A 17,679-nucleotide genomic window follows, 5' to 3' on the forward strand; every position below is an offset into this window, starting at 1 on the left:
CCTGTTGGAGGCTACGCCCCTTTGCTAGAGTACGCAGTCGGATAGTTTATTGTCCTCAGTGAGGAAATTCTTTTTCAGAATTGGTGCCAAAACATGACATATTGAATCATCCGCTAAACAGCAAAGGTTGACATTGACATAACACAACAACATAGCAGGCACACTGAGTTAAGCTACTGAGCTAAAGTTGAGCTAAGCCAAAATCACAATAGGAGGGGAGTGTTGTTAAGTTTATTTATGGCAGAGGGTACAAAGCTTTTGCTGAAGCACACGCGTGTCCTGTATCTGGAGCCCACGGTGAGGTCCATGGCGTTTTGTGGCTAAGCCACTCCCCCGAGTTCCGCGCCACGCAGTGCTCACCTTGTAGTGGACGAGGGGGTGCTCTCCGAACAGGAACTCCAGCTTTCCGCTGACGCGCAGCACGTACTCGCTCCAGCCTATCTTCTCCTCCTCCGGCCCGTGAGTGGTCAGCCACTTCCGCACCGCCTGCTCGGTCAGCTCGTTGGGCGTGGTGTTGGGGGCCACCTTCAGGCTGACGGTGTCCTGGCGACGCGGGGGAGGGGGGGTGGGAGGAGAAGGAAACGCACGTGAGCGCCGTGGGAAACACCTCGGCCAGTGCCTGAGCTCGCAAGAAAGGGGCGGAGAAGCGGACGGGAAGCGAGTGGAACATCGCACCGCATCATCGGCGAATCAGCCGGGGGAACCAATCGGGATTACGCAAGAGACTTCTCGTACGCCGCACAGACAGGCCCATGCATGCGCGCACCCTCACCTAGAGACACGCCTCTGTATCTGCACTGAACACGGAGCTGCCATCTAAACATGGACGCCCTGCTGTAAGAGCCCTGCACAGGCCACGCGGGCTCCTGCCCCGGATGGCTGGGTTCCTGGGCCCTGCGCAGATTTATGTCCGGCCTTGATGGCGGCAGACTGCGCCGGGCGCCTGTCGCGTGTCGTTTCACACGCGGAGAGGCCAAAGGATAAATCAGCCCTGGCTTCCGACTGGCAGACGGGAGCGGGAACAGCCGCGGCGCTCACCGCTGATTTGGCCCGCTCTGCCGGGTGGCGTTCGTCACGCCTTTCAGGAACTTTAACGGTCCCCTCCCCCTCTTTGCGCTGTGCTCCATTCAGCTCTGAGAGGAACAGCAACTTCTCCCGCATTGTTGAAGACAAGAAGCGGGTTCCCCGGCACAAACTGTCCTCGAGAGCGCCGAATCGCTGGCCTGTCTGGCGGCTGATTAATGAACACGGTACACAAGCGCGAGTCCTGCTCCACATTGGCCCAGAAGCCCAGTCACTGCGCGCTCCAGTCCGGCTGTGACTGGAAGTCTGCATAGCAAAGCACTTGATGAAAAACCAATTCTGACAGAGAACTACTTATGCTAATAGAGTACTGTCTACCCACTGGGGAAGCACTCAAGCTCGGTTTGAGTTGAATTAACGCTGAATATTTCAGTGTGATGCAATAGGACCCAACTGACACACGATAGTAAGGTGAAGCCCGGGTCAGCCCGACCTCCTTCTGTTAGCCTGTGCACCCCGAGGGTGGTATGCCAAGGTTTGGTCAGGAGGCACCAATGGGATAAGAGCACCCAATAGCGAGGGCTGCCCCTCTCCTTTAACTGCCGCCAAGTGCTCCGAGCGAGCGTATTTGTGAAAGTGCTTCAGCTTTAGCCGTAGTGCTACCTGCATAGGTGCAAGTGGCTTAGCGACGATGCACAAGCACAGTACAACAGGCCAGTTCCCAAACAGGGGGAAGGTTTCAAAAAAATCCCCCCAATATTCCCAACACAAAAAAGTGAGTCCCTCTCTGCCTTTCTTAGGAAGCTGTGTAACATCTTACAGAGGAGCAAGGCACGGCAAGTAATTCTGAAAGGGCCAATATTAAACCAAAAGACTGAGGACCCTACCAAGAGCTGATTGTTTTCATTATTTATCAATGGCTAGTACAATTATGCTATTCCATTTATACTTCTTATTCAAGAATACATTATGGCCTTCATGCTGCTCGGTATCAATTCCACCAGCTTCAGCAACATCTCATCTTCCATTTTCTCAACACTTCCTATAGATGATTGCACTTCAACTGCTCTTACAGGTATTTGATTGGATTCAGGTCTGGTGACTGTGCTGGGAATGCCATCCTAATAAGCTCCCCTTGCTGTCAATAGTGTATTCCTGAATACCTGAAGAGGTGTAACTGGAGAATCGTAATTGCATTATTCTTCCAACGAAAACAACCCAGTCTAGTGATCTCTGACTTTTGGTCCCCACTGTATAACTTGGACATATTTATATTGGTGGACAAAGGGCAGTACACAGCAGTGGAGATCAACTCAGAAGAATAACGGTCGAGGCCTGACGGTGAAAAGGAAAAGCAGCAGGCCTACTGCGGTTGGCCAGAAGCTCGCCACCTTAGTTGCAGATTTGTGTTGCCTACCGCGCGGCAGGCAGCTCCACTTCCTGTTCCCGGTGCGGCGGGCCCCGGTGGGTCTGTCTGGTCGGCCCGCCTGGCTCGGCAGTCAAAAAGTATTTACAGCTCCTCGCGTTTACTGCAGTCGTGTGACTGAACGCGAGCCCTGGACGCAGCACAGAGGGCCTCTGTGGCAGTGTTCAGGCTCAGGCACAGAGCCCATCGCTCCTGGCGTATCACTGTAGGGGCCTGTGGCTCTGACACAGAGCTCCTGTTCAACGGGGCCCGGCCTCACTGCGCCGTCAGTCCTGCACGAAAACCGCTCCGTCTTACGCACATAAAGCCAAAACAAAACAACAACACCCCGTCCCCGCAACTGCAAAGTCACACAGATGTGTGACCTCAACGGTAAAGTCAACAGCAATGACATCACCTATAATGAGCGCTCAGCTGTACTCACTGCTAAATGCCACCATTGTAGGAAATGGCCATTAGGCATTATGGATTGAGTCCTCTGAATTGGTCCAGTGAAGTTAAGCTGCATATGCCATCTACATCCTATGCTGCTGACAGAAGTACAAGCACTTCTCAATAACAGCGTAACAGTGTGTTGTACTGCTCGATCGGGAGGCTAAAATCCTGGGGTAGCCGAGTCCTGAACAAAATATCATCTTAAATGAGTCAAACGTGTGTTTTGATAAGAACACAGATACATAATATGGTGCCATATGAGATAGGAATGTTTGAATAAGAACTGGTCATTCTGACCACCCTATGATTGTCATATAAAGCAAAGCAATGATATTTCTTAACTATGCATCGCTGCAATCTGACTGGATCTGGGAGTGTACAGACCTCATTTCCTTCCAGCTATCAGGTAGAAGTGGCCATAATCCTGCTCTGCAAATATGTTTTCTGTTCAGTACACTGCACCTTTGCATGGGTAGCCTGGATTACGTCACATTAGTCTTGCACATCACCTCAGGGTGCAATGTTTTTTTAACTGAGGAGAATAGGAAATGACGGTTGCGTGTGTGAAACAGAATTTGGAACTCTCCGCACAGAGTGCGTCATTGAATTGAGGTATCCGGTAGGATGCATTTTTAAGTAAGCATTGCTTACTTTAGCTCAGTTGCCTGTCCGGGCATGTTCAAAATAGTAAGGCGGAGTTAAAGCTGTGCATCATATATTGACAGACTATTGTCAGCATGACCCACTTTAAGTTTAAAGTCAGTCTAATACATTAGCAGACCAGCGCCAAGGCAGTGGCGTGAATCCAAAAGGGGGAGATACAGGGGGAAAAAAACAAGGCACGCGCACATGTGAAGGTACACACGCATCTACAGACTGAAACGGCAACCCTTTCAAACACATTTCGATGAAGTAATTTACTCTGTGGTTCTTTTTTTTGTGGGAATAACTGAATTCAGTCACAGACTGAAAAGCTGTTGGTGAATCACAGCAGTAAGAACTCGGCTTGGGGAAAGTTCACCCATCGTAAAGTCACCATGACCTAGTCACCATGACCTAGTTAGCACTGTCAGAATGCCAGTTTATTTTAGTGTGGTCACATGACATGTGTCGCTTGAGGAAGAGCCGACAGAAGAAGATAGAAGGCAGAATTTTAAGAGACAGGACTGAAGAGGACGCCAAACTGCCTGCCTGCCACCTCTCTCTCACCCCTCGACCTCTGCCGCCAGGGACAGCGCTGGCCTCTGACCCCGGCAGCAGCCTCCAGCCTCACTTCTCCTCCGCCCTCCCTGAAGCCCGTACCCTGGGGAGGGCAAATATTCCCTTAAAGGGGGCCCTCGTAAACCTTGTGCGGAAGGGTTTGCATCAGGGATTATGTGCAAGAATGTCAATGTACTGGAGAATCTGACACTGCCACGTGTGAGGCTTCCTGCACGAGGGAGTGATGTGTGCACACGTGTGTGTGTGTGTGTGTGTGTGTGTGTGTGAAAGAATGAGAGAGAGAGAGAAAGAGAGTAGTGAAGTGAACGTGAATTTACATTTAAGCTTTAAAGAGAAACGTGGGTGTTGAGCGCTTCCTGCTGTCACCACAGTATGAGGGCATGAGTGAGAGTAAACATTCCTGAGCGTGCGATCATTTGCTCTGTGTGTACAAGGGCCTGGTTCAAAGCACAAGGGTGGGCAGAGAAACAGAACAGTGAAACAGACAGACAGACAGAAATATAATAATATAAAGTCAGTAGTGGGGGAGGGAAGAGGAAGAGAGGGGGTAAGAGTGTGAGAGAAAGAGGGAAAGAGAGAGAGACAGGCAGAGAAAGGGAGAGAGCGAGAAAGAGCGGGGCAGAGAGGGAGAAAGAGACAGAGAGTGAGGAGGCAGAGAGAGAGAGAGAGAGGCAGAAAGAGAGGGGGAGGCAGAGAGGGAGAGAGAGGTGGAGTGGGCATTTACCTGGGACTGGTCGAAGTGCATGGTGACCTTCAGGGTGCCCTCGTACAGCCTCTCCTGCAGCATCTCTGTGCCTCCAGACTCCAGCTGCGGGGCGAAGCAGCTGTGCAACCACTCCATCCACGTCATCATCTGCACCCGCTGCATGTTCTCCTCGCTGATGCGGAACATCTTTGAGCGGAAGTCCTTCACCTCCTGGTCCTGGAGAGCGTCCAACTCGTGGAGACCTGCAGGGGCGCCGCCAAGCCAGCCGGTCGTTATGGCGATGCTAGCGGTCCTGCTTACGGTAGCCTATCATTTGCCATTCAAACAGCTCCAGCTTCCGACCAGTATTACTGATTATGTACCATTTGTTTACTTCATTTATTCTGCCAGTTTCACACGTCTGGTAAGGATTCGCACTTAATTTAGTATTTTTTTTTTTTGACGGTTCTTTTGTGTCCCTGAGCATCTTCATGTTCCACAGAAATGCAGTTCTTATGGGAGTACATTACTTTGACGTTATACGCTGTGGCACAGTGTCCGTACGGAGACACAGATACCGTTACAGCCTCATTACTAGCATCCCTCCCACTTTGCTACCCCTGTCAATGTATTCTCCCCTATTGGGGGCTTTCAAATTTATTTGCTCCTTTTTGCTTCAAGTAACCATGGAGATGGATACGGGCCCCACAGCGGTCTTCGTGGGAGCCGGCCCCATCCCCACCCCGAAGATTTCTGTGCCCGCGGCGCATCAGTCTCACCCGTTCAGGCGAAAATCGCTAACTGGCTCTGGCATCGATAAACACACCTGACAGAAGCGCGGTGAAAGGAGGGATATGAAATTGATCTGATCAGTCTCCTCCGATTAGACTCAGACTGACTGGCGCGGAGCCATGAGGTCGTCATTCAGACGAGCGCTCTGACGGCCCCCGCGTGCCGCCGCACTGACGCTGCTCTGCGGCGCGTGGGCATGGGGCCTCACAACAGCTGCCCGAAAATAAATACAAACCAAAAGCTCTGGCAGCGCTATTGTTCTGTCGGAAATAACCAAATAAGCACCAGCATTCTACAGGCTGATGTTAACCACCTACATCCTACATACTGATATTAATCATCCACATCCTGCATACTGATATTAATCATCCACATTCTACAGGCTGACATTAACCACACGCATTCTACAGACTCATATAAACCACCTAAATTCTACAGGCTGATAAGAATTATCTGCATTCTACAGGCTGATATTAACTGTCCGCGACTTCAAAATCTGCGTTCTGTTTCTTGAACTGCTCTCTTTGACGTCTCAGACTTGTCCATGCCAGGCCGTCTCATCAACGAGTCACACAGGCAATATGCCCAGACATTAAATTTGGTCCTTGTCTTTGATGATGACAATTAATGCACTCACTCTCATACTAAACAGTTCAGACACACCGTGAAGTCAAGAATGATCAGGGGCAAAGCAAATTTCAGGGAACCCCAGAATCTGTTTTCAGGATTAAAGGCAGGCATTTGGAACTCTTTACCAGTGTTTTGGTCCCAATATTGGAGGTATGCTAGTACCGATGAGAAACTGCGCAGGTGTGAGGGTTTCGGCTGTGACTGAGAACGGGGTCCGGTGGTTGGGACGGCAGCTACCTTTGCCGATGAGCACGCCGATCTTGGAGTCGAGCAGGCGCTCGGCGCGGCCGCAGTTGCGGGTGACCAGCTTGAGCACGGGCAGGAAGGGCCGCACGTCACACAGCCGCCGCGTCTCGTCCTCCAGCTCCTCGTGAACCGCCGACTGGTTGACGCACTCGAACATGTGGGACTCCATTTCCCCCAGGAAGCTGAACAGGGGGTAGGCCTGCGCCTGCTTCCATAGGAGCTGTGGAGACACACGACACGTCTTCAGAACTTATCAGGACGCCACATACTGTCGTACACAAGTCCCCAGAAATGGTAGCTGAAGCCTTTAACAAACAGGCCCTATGTGAGTAAAAACTGTCTACTGCCAAATAACCATAATGCCCTAAAGAAACACATCGCACCACAGACCAGAGATGACAAACAGAGCTAAAAAAAAAAAACAGAGCTACTATGCACATTAAAAGAAATGTCATGCTTTTACACTGAATCTGCATTAATGAAATTAGCTTTTGTGACCATAGAAAGTAGAAAAGGAGAACCTTTGATGGAAAGAAAAAAAAAGCACATAATCATAAAATGGCAGTGCCCCACGAGGTCTTGTGTTCCGTCGAATGTGATGACACAGCATGAGTCAAGTCTTCCATTGGACAACAAACACATTAATCACACTTCCTGCTGCAATGGCTCGCTTCAGCCACACTGTCGGAGGGTCAGAAGTGTGCCCAAGGGGTGATGACATCACACTCGCAGGGGGTCGGTTGGCCGAGGCTGCAGCCCAGCCTTTCTGAGTAACACAGCACTACAACTTGCACTGACACCACAGTAGGCAAAAATAAGCAAGAATAACACTCTGGGATTGATGCAGAGGCTTAAAGGTATGGTATGCGGAAACAATAACAGTGTCTCGGCTCTTAGTCCATTCAGGTAGCTCCAGGTTTAAGGCCCAAAACAGGTGCCAATCTGGCAGCAGTCGCCATTATGGCTCTTGTCAAGAATGGGGAATGTATTTTGATTACGATTTTTTTTTAAAACAACAACAACAAAAAAAAACATTAAGTTGAATCAACCGGCCATTTCAGAAATTCTTGTCATTTTCAGTCATTCTTGATCACAAAACATATTATCAACAAAAATAATGAATCAGTCTTGATGGTGACGTGCTTCAAATTTGTCACACGCACTTAAAGTTAAACCATGTTTTACTCTTCAAGAAATTTCTTTCATCAAAAATATATACAAAAACTACAAAAAACGTGTAAAAGTCAGGGTTGCACAGGAATATTGCCAAATTTCCTTTACTGTTCAATGAAAATATAAATGAAGTACCATTGCGCAGTAGAGGTATATCATGGGCTTTCATTGGCCTCACTTAAGGGAGTTGTGGCATTTTTCAGCTGAACAGAAAAATCCTCGCACCGCCCTGGTACTAAATCAAATCTCCCCTGCTATAGACCAGGCAGTATATTTTTCATTGCGGTCACAATTAAACCTTTATTCTCCTGTGCCCTGTCCCGTAAATCACAGCCCCCCCTGGACGCACATCTATTCCGCCACTGCCATCGTCTGCTCATGCTTTACGGCGCCACCCCCCCCTCCCCTTCCATCGGCCCACAGAGACGCGCACTTCCGCACGACCCCTCCCTGCTGCTCCAGGTAACGTCCTGGCCTGGTGCCAGATACTTCCACTGATAAAAAGACTGAGGCTGAAGACAAATGGTAGAGAGACAAGATGAAGCTAAGACGTTTTTGTTTTATTTCTTCCTTTGTTCTGTTAAAGTCCCCTTTAGACCATTCAAGTCCAAGGGTTAAAAAAAAAAAAAAAAAAAAAACTTGAAATTTTAATGTGCTTATAAATCAAAGAAAAATATGTTTCCTTGGCCATTGAAAGTCATTGTGGATAAGAGCGTAAAATAAAATCAGTCATGTAAATGCAATGTCCACATTTATAGTAATTGGTGCCTACAGTAGTGGCTGTGGCTATTCAAAGCAGCAAGCAGTTAACCTGCATGTTGGGTATATAAGGAATAAATATATGAATAAAGCTGCGATACCACAATCATTTCCAGCTGAATTAAACACCAAAGTATTTCATTTTGAAAACATACCAGAAGAAAGCAACTCATATAGGTATTTTGGCCACAAACAACACATTCTACAAGTATTGTTACATCATTGATATGTTATGTGCTTTTTCCAAATTTCAATAAGTGTGTTCAAATGTTTTTAGTTTTAGTTAATTTATTTGACGATTCACTTTAAAAGGATAATTACATGGTTGCAAACACCAATGTACATGCACAATTACAAAACTCATTTCCATTGTGGTCCTTGCTGTAGCTAGATGTTCATAAGAAAGTTTAAAGTGACAGTGTGTGACAGTGGAGTGACAGTGAAAATTAGCTGCTCCATGTCTGGTGACCTGCCTTGTTTTTCACTGAACTGCAAAACCAAAACTCCAACAAAAACACTCGTTTACCAGGCGAGAGGTCTTTGCGAAAGGTGATGCACTGTTTACGCCTGTGCCGACGCACAACGGCACCTCAGTTGACGAATACTAATCCCACCTGACCAACACGTTTGGAGCCAGTACCACATGACAGGAGATTTGCATTTGCTGAGCACGCTCACAATCTGCCTTTACCAGAAAAACAAATGAGGTACTGTACAGACTGTTCACGCACACTGTATTCTGCCAGGGCAAAAAATTAACTTGGAAAAAAGCCCAGCAGACTTGGAATTATTAGGCCAATTTTCAATTCAGCTAATTAAAAAGGTATTGATTAGCTGAAAATGCTGATTATAAAAATCATGATAATATTAATCATAGGGACTTATGCATTACCAAGTATCATTTCTTAATAGCCATGTTGGGTTTGAAGCTGTACTGTAGTAACTATTGTGACTCATTGTGCAGTTTAATGGGTAGTTGTAGTATTGTCCTTTTTTTGATGCAATTAGTACAGTTCTGGTTGGTATAGCTTTGCTAATTAGCAGAGTGTGTTTACATGGCAGTGACGTTTTAGTTATTATAGCAGCGGTGCTGGATGAAGACTTGGTCAGATTATGACAAGGGAGTCTATAAGAGTTCATCAGTACATAATGTACATCCATTTTACTGTTGCATTGTTATGAATTAAATTAGTATGGTTCTAGGTGGCATATGTTAGCTTACATTCAGAGATTTTTTTTATGATGCGCTTAAACCTACTGTTCTCGGAGCATCATTGGCCAGACCTGGCACCGCTGCTCCCATAATCTCATGAATTAATTTATGTTCCATTTCATTGCAAGTTTCTCTGGATAAAAGCATCTGCCAAACGACAGTAATGTAATGGATGTAACCTCCCTTTAATTTCCATTACTGACAAGCTTACTTCATTCATAAAGCAAAAATATTTAATTATAAAACAACTAGTTCAGCGGGCAAGCTAGGTAGCAAAACTATGCATACTACACACACTCACCAGTTTGATGTGCTGTATGGTAGCTTCCCGGGGCACGTCCATCTGGATGTAGATGCCAGTGGGGAGCAGGAAGTCCACGGGGACGCAGTCCTCATCGGAGAGCTGCGAGTTGGCCGCCCAAATGTCCAGCATATCGGTCATGGCGGGAGGCATGGCAGGGTCTGCCCACCAGCAGAACCATATGGACCTGGAACAGCAGAACCAACCACACCTGTGAGCACAAACCATGAAACACCATGCTGTCCATATGGCTCTAATGGAGTGGAAATCAATGACATGACAATGTCCAAGATCAACATTCATAACCTTTTACCAGGTGAATGTGTTTTGTGAGTAAAGGTGTTATTCATGTACCATTTCGGTGTATAAATAATAAGAACTGAGAAACCATTCCAGACATTTTTTTCAAAAATAATTTTTTGGGCTGCTACCAATTTTAATACTTGCATGCAAACAACATGCTTTACAAGGTGAGTTCAAACAATGGTAGGTGGTTTTTGTGGTCTTCTGCGTCAGTCGCGTAAAGTGTAAATTTCCAATAAAAAATCAACAAATACTTGTGTGTAAATGATTTTATAATGACCACCAGAGACTATAACTCCTGCAGGATGTTGGTAGTTCTGTGAAGCCAATGCCAGAAAAATCCTGAGATCAATGGAGTTTTGGTCTTGCTTTTAGATCCACTCATTTGGCCATGTTTTCTGGATCCAATCACATTTCTCAGAACACTTCTTGGCCTCTGTCCTGGAAGATTTTGTCTTGGGACAATGTGGTTTGAACTCCATCACTGCCAAAAACATTCAAGGGCACTAACAGGCTTCCAGAAGATGTAGAGCAGATGTAAGGACACCAAGCCACAAAGTACACTAGATGCTTGCAATGCCTCTCACTAAACCACAGTTAGACCGCACTATAAAACAGTTGTCATGCATGAATTAACTCCTTGGGCCCATAGCCAACGCTCCCTAAGAAAACAAATAAAGATTACACATCTCTACTTAATATCTCCAATGTCATCCACAAGGACTACAATAATGGCAAAGACATCGCAATGGGTCAGAAAGGACTAGGCATGTCCACCATGTCCAAATCTTGAAGGTGGGGCTAGCAAGAATGTTTTACCCACCAACACGAAGTCAGAGTTTCCTAAACACCAGGGCGACAACCCAGCCTTGCCTTAGGAGGATCCCTTGGTTGGCGGAGGTGCATTAAACCAGAAAAATGCAAAGCAATTTTTTCCCCCCTAGGCAACGAGTTGATCCAAAAAGGCTTATTCAAAGTAATTCAAAGAAAGAGGAGCTCTGTGAAAAGAGCACGGAAACCTTGTAGCGCACGTGTCCGGAGCTCGGGTGAGTTCCTGCGTCTCCCGGCGCTTGATACGGTGTCTCAAAAATGGCCGCAAAGCAGAAAGATCAGCACCTGGCTGTCAAGCCCCATGTTGCAGATCCGTGCGGAACGGACACGCTGTCCTTTTGGGCAAGCGTTAGAAACGGCCATGATTCAAATCCAAACAGGGAAGTCAGACAGCCCCCAAAGCAAATGGGGAAGAAGAGTTTGAACCTCCCTTGAGAAACTCCAAGCCCAGCACAGACACAACAGCTCTCTGCAGACAGACATAAAGCCATCCTTTGCTCAGCTCCAGCTGCTGAGGTAATGGCTTCTCCTCCAGGTGGAGCGAGGCAGACCGCTGGTTCAGGCCCGGTCCAGCACGTGTCCCAGATCAGCGATTTGGAAAGGGACGCCACACATCACAGACCCTTCTGGGCCCCAAGGGGACTCAGAGGGAACAGATGGCACCTCGTTCAGGAGAGTGACTCGCCCAGCATCTGGACTGGCACTGCTATGCAACCAGGCCAGATGTCTCGAGTACCCAACCACTCTGATATTCTGTCAGGAATAAGAACTGACACCGAAAACTCTTGGCAAACACTAGTTTTTCAAAAGTCAAATATGAAGACCAACTAATATGCAATAAAATTCAACGTCTCACCTCATCCAAATTCACCATCAATAGCTCAAAGATATAAGAATAGTGCTTTGTCTTAATTTAAGTGATTGATTGTCAAACTCTCAGAGTTAGCAGTGCAACGCCAACAGCCAACGTAAATGCACATACTAACACATGGCAAATGTACTTAACTAATATGGTCATGCGTCAACCATGAGTGACATAAGTACATAACTCAGATGTGCTGCAAATACTGGACAATGGCCCAAAAGTCTGCATGATGCAGCTTTCATGCAAGCTCAGTTTTCCCATGGACAAGAATGGGTAAGTGTGACACAGTCAGTCCCCTGATTTATAAAAAGCCTGACACAGACACTGCTGTAAGAGAGCCATCTGTGGCAATGCAAGGCTCAGTGGTTTCCAGAGAAAAGTGGTCAATGTCAGCACTCTCGAAAAAGAACAGCTTAATTTGACACTTCTCTGCAATACCTTTGTGTGACAAACGACACAAAAACCTGCTTTCATCCAGGAGAGAGGTGTAAAGACTATCAAAGGCAGGCTGGAGTGTCTGGTTCAGCTGCTGAAAGAACTGCTCATACCTGAGACTGTGAAAGCCTGGGGTGATAGGGGAAGGGGGAGAGAGAACCACATCAGTAGGAACCTCCCACCCCAAAACCATTTCACACACAAAACATTCCCCCAGAACAAAGGCTATACACATGGATAAATGCACATAGATCTTAACACACAGACAGACAGTATTTCCAAGACACAGATGTGGTTTTAACACAGGAAGGTTGGGGGAAGTCGCAGTGTCGAAGTGCGCATGAGCACGTACAGAACCACAGAAACAGGATATCCACAGATACACCTCAACAACTGACTACCGGCAGTCTCTCACACACTGAACTTGCCCTACTTTTCAAGGGAGCGAATTGAAGGTCAAAAGTTCAAGGGCCCAATAAACATTTCCACCATGTTTTTAAAAGCATTCTCATCACTGTATGATATTCCCAGATGGGTCATTGTGTCTATGAGTAACCTTACCTCAGCTAAAAACGTTCCAAAAATGTATGAAGGTATGGAGACCTACCAGTGGAAAAACAGAAGTGAATAAAGGATAATTCATTTGCTGAACTGGCTGACAGCAGAATGTTTTGTACTTTTTGAGCACTGCATTCAAAAAAGGAGAACAAAAATTCCTTGTTGGTGACCAATGAACCTCAAAGGCCCCCTCCCCCCACTCCTATTCTATAAATATCCAGCAGGGACTTCACACAGGGGATCTAACGGGATAACCTGATTCAGCATTCCCGACCGACGCCGGGTTAGCAGTGCGGGGCAGACGGCTCGTTTAAACCCCCCGGAGATAAGATCAGGGCCCCTCCCCCCTCCGCCGGTACAGCGCAGGCGACAGGCCCGCGGCCCCAATGCCACCCGGCAGCCCTGACTCACGCCCAACTGTGGTTCTTACTCACTGGGGCTCTGGCTGCCGGCCAATCAGGGGCATGGAAATGGGCATGGCGGCGACCGCAGTAAAAAATAAGGGCAGCCGCCCCCGAGTGCGGCAGCGTGATCGAAGCTGCCTGATGACAGGTGCGGCCATTGCCCCGTCCTTCCGGGCAAACCACACAACTCGTGTCGGGGCAAAAACATTGTGTATGTTCTAACTATGTAGAGTCTGGCATTATGCAACCCTACCCTCGGGTAAATTACATGGAATTTCCCCAGGAACAACCAACTATAATAATGACGGAAATGTACAGGTGAGAGCAATGTGCACTTCGGATTATGATGTCATAGGGGAAGACTGTGACCTGTGGGGGGGGGGGTTCTCTGCCGGCCCACAGAGATGGACACAGTGAACACCATGGCAACTGGCAGCAAAGCTGGGTTTAACTGCACTAAACCTGCAAGTCAGTCCAAGATGCACAGAAATGAGGGGGTGGGGAAATGTAGTTGGATAGGAGCTTGGAGTGTGAGCGTGCAGAACAGCAGTAAATCAGCCTCTCTGACCCAGAAATTGCACACTCAGAATAGTCAAGTCCAGCACCCTAACCACACCACGACATCATTCCCTCATACAGACATGAACAAAGACAAAAACATTTCCGTCTTCACAGGTCTCCACTCCCACAAGCCAACTTTCCTGATCACATCTCACTAGACAGCCTTTACAAAAACATTTAGACATATACAGACGTGCACACAGACACGAATACACAAGCACATACACATACATGCACAAATTTAGAGATGCATACTTTCTCTTGCTCTCACACACAAACATATACCTATCTACACAGGCATACAGAAAAGCACTCTCTGACACACACACGCAAAAAGAAAAACAAACACAAACAAACACGTCTGGTCCCCATGGGGATTACCAGGCTATTATTAGTAACACCGATGCTCTGTGGAAAGCTATGGTCTCTTTTTTTTTATCCGTCCATTTGAGTGAACACGACACGCGCAGAATACGATCCTCAGCCGTAAAACACGCTACAGGATATGAGATCTCTAATTTGTTCCCTTGGGTGCTGAGACGAGGCGAGGGCTCTACACGTTGCCAATGTAAAGTAAACGGGCAAATCCGCTCCATTATGTCATTAGCGGGATGACATCTGGTATCCGGTGGAATTGGGCGGCTATAAAGGCTGCTTTTTTCATAATGTCTGAATAGCCTGGTTAATGTTTAAAAGTGATGCGTGAGGCTTATTGGTCTGCCCCCTCGGGCTGATAGCGAGGGCTGCAGTGTGTCAACAGAGCCCTTTCATGCCCGTCGCACACCTTGGCACAGTTCAAACACGCAGCAGCGGGCAGGAGGCCGGGTCCTCCAGGGCAGCATGGCAGCAGTGTTTGCAGCAGCAGCGGGCAGGAGGCCGGGTCCTCCAGGGCAGCATGGCAGCAGTGTTTGCAGCAGCAGCGGGCAGGAGGCCGGGTCCTCCAGGGCAGCATGGCAGCAGTGTTTGCAGCAGCAGCGGGCAGGAGGCCGGGTCCTCCAGGGCAGCATGGCAGCAGTGTTTGAGCAGCAGCGGGCAGAGCGGTCCTCCAGGGCAGCATGGCAGCAGTGTTCAGCAGCAGGGCAGGAGGCCGGGTCCTCCAGGGCAGCATGGCAGCAGTGTTTGCAGCAGCAGTGTTTGCAGCAGCAGCGGGCAGGAGGCCGGGTCCTCCAGGGCAGCATGGCAGCAGTGTTTGTAGCAGCAGCGGGCAGGAGGCAGAGGGCAGGAGGCCGGGTCCTCCAGGGCAGCATGGCAGCAGTGTTTGCAGCAGCAGCGGGCAGGAGGCCGGGTCCTCCAGGGCAGCATGGCAGCAGTGTTTGCAGCAGCAGCAGGCAGGAGGCCGGGTCCTCCAGGGCAGCATGGCAGCAGTGTTTGCAGCAGTGCATGGGGAGGAAGGGCGAGACGCTCGGCTCACGTGGTGCAGTAACAGGAGAGAACAAGAGGCGTTCACGGCGGTTCCGAAGTGTGTTCTGCGTTTTCCACCCGGGTTGAGGAAACGCATCCGTGCGCCGCGAGAAACACGCTAACCTTTTAGCCCCAATTTAAAAACCCTGAAGATTAAGGGCTTTCCCAGCAACGGGGCGACGCTCGTAAACAAACAGCCAGAAGTGTGGACGCGCCTAATCGCGAGGCACCTTGGATCAGGATGCACACAGAATACATGAACACAGCTGAAAGCGGGTAGCCAGGGATTCTGCCAATCAGCTGAGCCACTGAGACTTTAATGGGAAAAGCAAACACTTCGCTAATCCTCTCTGCTGTACAGAGACTGAAGTAGGATATGCTGAGGCTGCTGCTCATTTCCGCAGAGGGCCAATGCACATGATTATCTACGTACGAGTGAGTCGCGCACTGACAGGGCTGCCCACACTTAGGGGACCAATGGCAGGCAGGTGTGTGAAAATGGCAGCCAATGAGAACCATCTGTATAACAACAGCCACATGCCTATTGGCCGGCTGAGGACATCTGAGAGAAAACAAAGGGAGCTCAGAAGAGATCAGTGCTGGTCACGTGAGTGCTGGGCCCAGCAGTGGTGCAGGCTGAGAGGCAGAGCTTTGGGCAGGCAGTGTGAGCTGCCAATCACAGCGGCGTGGGCTGGCGACGGCAGCTTGTGAGTCACTGCAGGCAGAGGTTCCTGTGATTAATGCATCAGGCTCCGATTCACCATAAGCCCCTTCAGCAGCTCAGCTCTGGCCAGCACAAGGGCTAACACGCTAACGCAACCAAGCATACATGCACAGAATGTCAAACACAACATTACAGACCATTACTTTCACACCAAGAAATGGATATGTGAGCCTGATTCTGAGAGATGTTCTGTAACTTGATTTTCTGCACCGAGCCATTCTCTGCTTTTCCCTGCTATTCTCTCCTGCTCCTCCCTGACATTCTCCTGTTCTGCTCCTCCCTGACATTCTCCTGTTCTGCTCCTCCCTGACATTCTCCTCTTCAGCTCTTCCCTGATATTATCCTGTTCTGCTCCTCCCTGATATTCTCCTCTTCTACTCTTCAGCTAGTCTCCTCTTATGCTTCTCCCAGATTTTCTCTGCTGTTCCTCTCTGCTTCTGTTATGTTCCCATAAGCTGTTCTGGCACTCGTGAACTCAATGAACTGTACATGTAAGCTGTCTCGTGAGGTGTCCGCGCGCATGTGTGTTTTATGACACACAAAACAAACAAACAACCTGGCTGAACAGTGGAAGCAGCAGAAATGCGGAACAGAACCTGGAGGCAGGGGGGGAGAGGAGGAGGGTGAGACGGGCGGGGCTGGACGGGCGGGGCAGGGTTGGCGGGGGCACCAAAGCGCCGTGCAAAGGGAACAATGCGTAACTGTCCTGGCAGAGCAGCCAGGAGCACATCCACAATGGGGCTCTGTCCCACTGCGGCTCTGCACACGCTGTCACTGAGGGGGCCGTCCCGTGCCTACACAAGGCCGGCCTTGTGCCCCCCGCTCCGCCACTGTGTCAACACAGCGGCTGCAAACGCAACACGCCACCGAGCGCCAACACAACAGCCACCAGACAGGGACCTGCCACAGCCAAAACCCAGTTTCATCCCAGCGTCCTCCAGCACCCACAATCACTTATTAGACACCCCTGCTTTCCTTTCCATATTAATAATTAGCTCGTCTAAATGCCCAGGTGCAGCAGTACCTGAGGACACGCAGCTAGCTGAGCAGGGCTCCAGGCTAACATTCTTTCCCCCCATTTAGCAGCACCGATTACATCCCAATTAGTACATTATTATAGTACACCCCTAAATAATTTTTCCAGTTAGCACGCCAATTTTCAGAAGCAAACGCTCCTGAAATGGGAGCACTGCATGCCCACACTTGGCCCAGGCACAATCTGATCTAGCAGTTATGCTTAGCAGACAATCTAATCAAACTGCGCTTGTACTGCCTAGTTTTACTTAGCGCCGGGCATCTGTGATGCATTTTACTGCAGAGTTTTACCCAACACTATTACAGTAGTGCCCTTGAGGATTAGAAAACACAGGGTCCAGCTACTCAGCCCCAGCAGCTCAATGAGAGAACCACCCACACAAACGCCTATGAAGTGCCATTGGAGTTGCCAGGGGAAACAGGGCTCAGTTGGGTACTCAATTCTGACAAGAGCCTCGTAGCCACAAGAGTGGTTCAGTGTGGGTTGACAGAAAAATTTGCCAGATAACAAACCACCAAAACTTGATTCGATCTCAACAGCAAACTTCCTACCAGAACGACATTTAAAAATTCAGCACAGCACAGTTCATTTCCAGTATGCACCAAGCTGATTTAAAACAAAGCAAATTTACTACAGTGAACGTAAGGAAATTGCTCA

The 17,679-nt window shown here is 48.6% G+C and overlaps 1 protein-coding gene across 2 annotated transcripts in view; it reads right to left on the bottom strand.

The window, feature by feature from the left end:
- The window catches only part of pik3cb (phosphatidylinositol-4,5-bisphosphate 3-kinase, catalytic subunit beta), a 58,257-nt gene that overhangs the window by 19,709 nt on the left and 20,869 nt on the right, over window positions 1–17,679 (bottom strand). For both annotated transcript variants that reach the window (XM_064303721.1, XM_064303719.1), the window contains exons 3-6: window positions 9,905–10,091; window positions 6,450–6,678; window positions 4,830–5,053; window positions 361–543 (exon numbers count right to left, since the gene is read on the bottom strand). In XM_064303721.1, the coding sequence (XP_064159791.1) occupies window positions 361–543; window positions 4,830–5,053; window positions 6,450–6,678; window positions 9,905–10,057 (789 nt within the window). In that variant the 5' untranslated portion in view covers window positions 10,058–10,091. The remainder of the gene's footprint in view (window positions 1–360; window positions 544–4,829; window positions 5,054–6,449; window positions 6,679–9,904; window positions 10,092–17,679) is intronic.

The sequence above is a fragment of the Anguilla rostrata genome, chromosome 12 (assembly GCF_018555375.3).
Source record: "Anguilla rostrata isolate EN2019 chromosome 12, ASM1855537v3, whole genome shotgun sequence".
Lineage (NCBI taxonomy): Eukaryota > Metazoa > Chordata > Actinopteri > Anguilliformes > Anguillidae > Anguilla > Anguilla rostrata.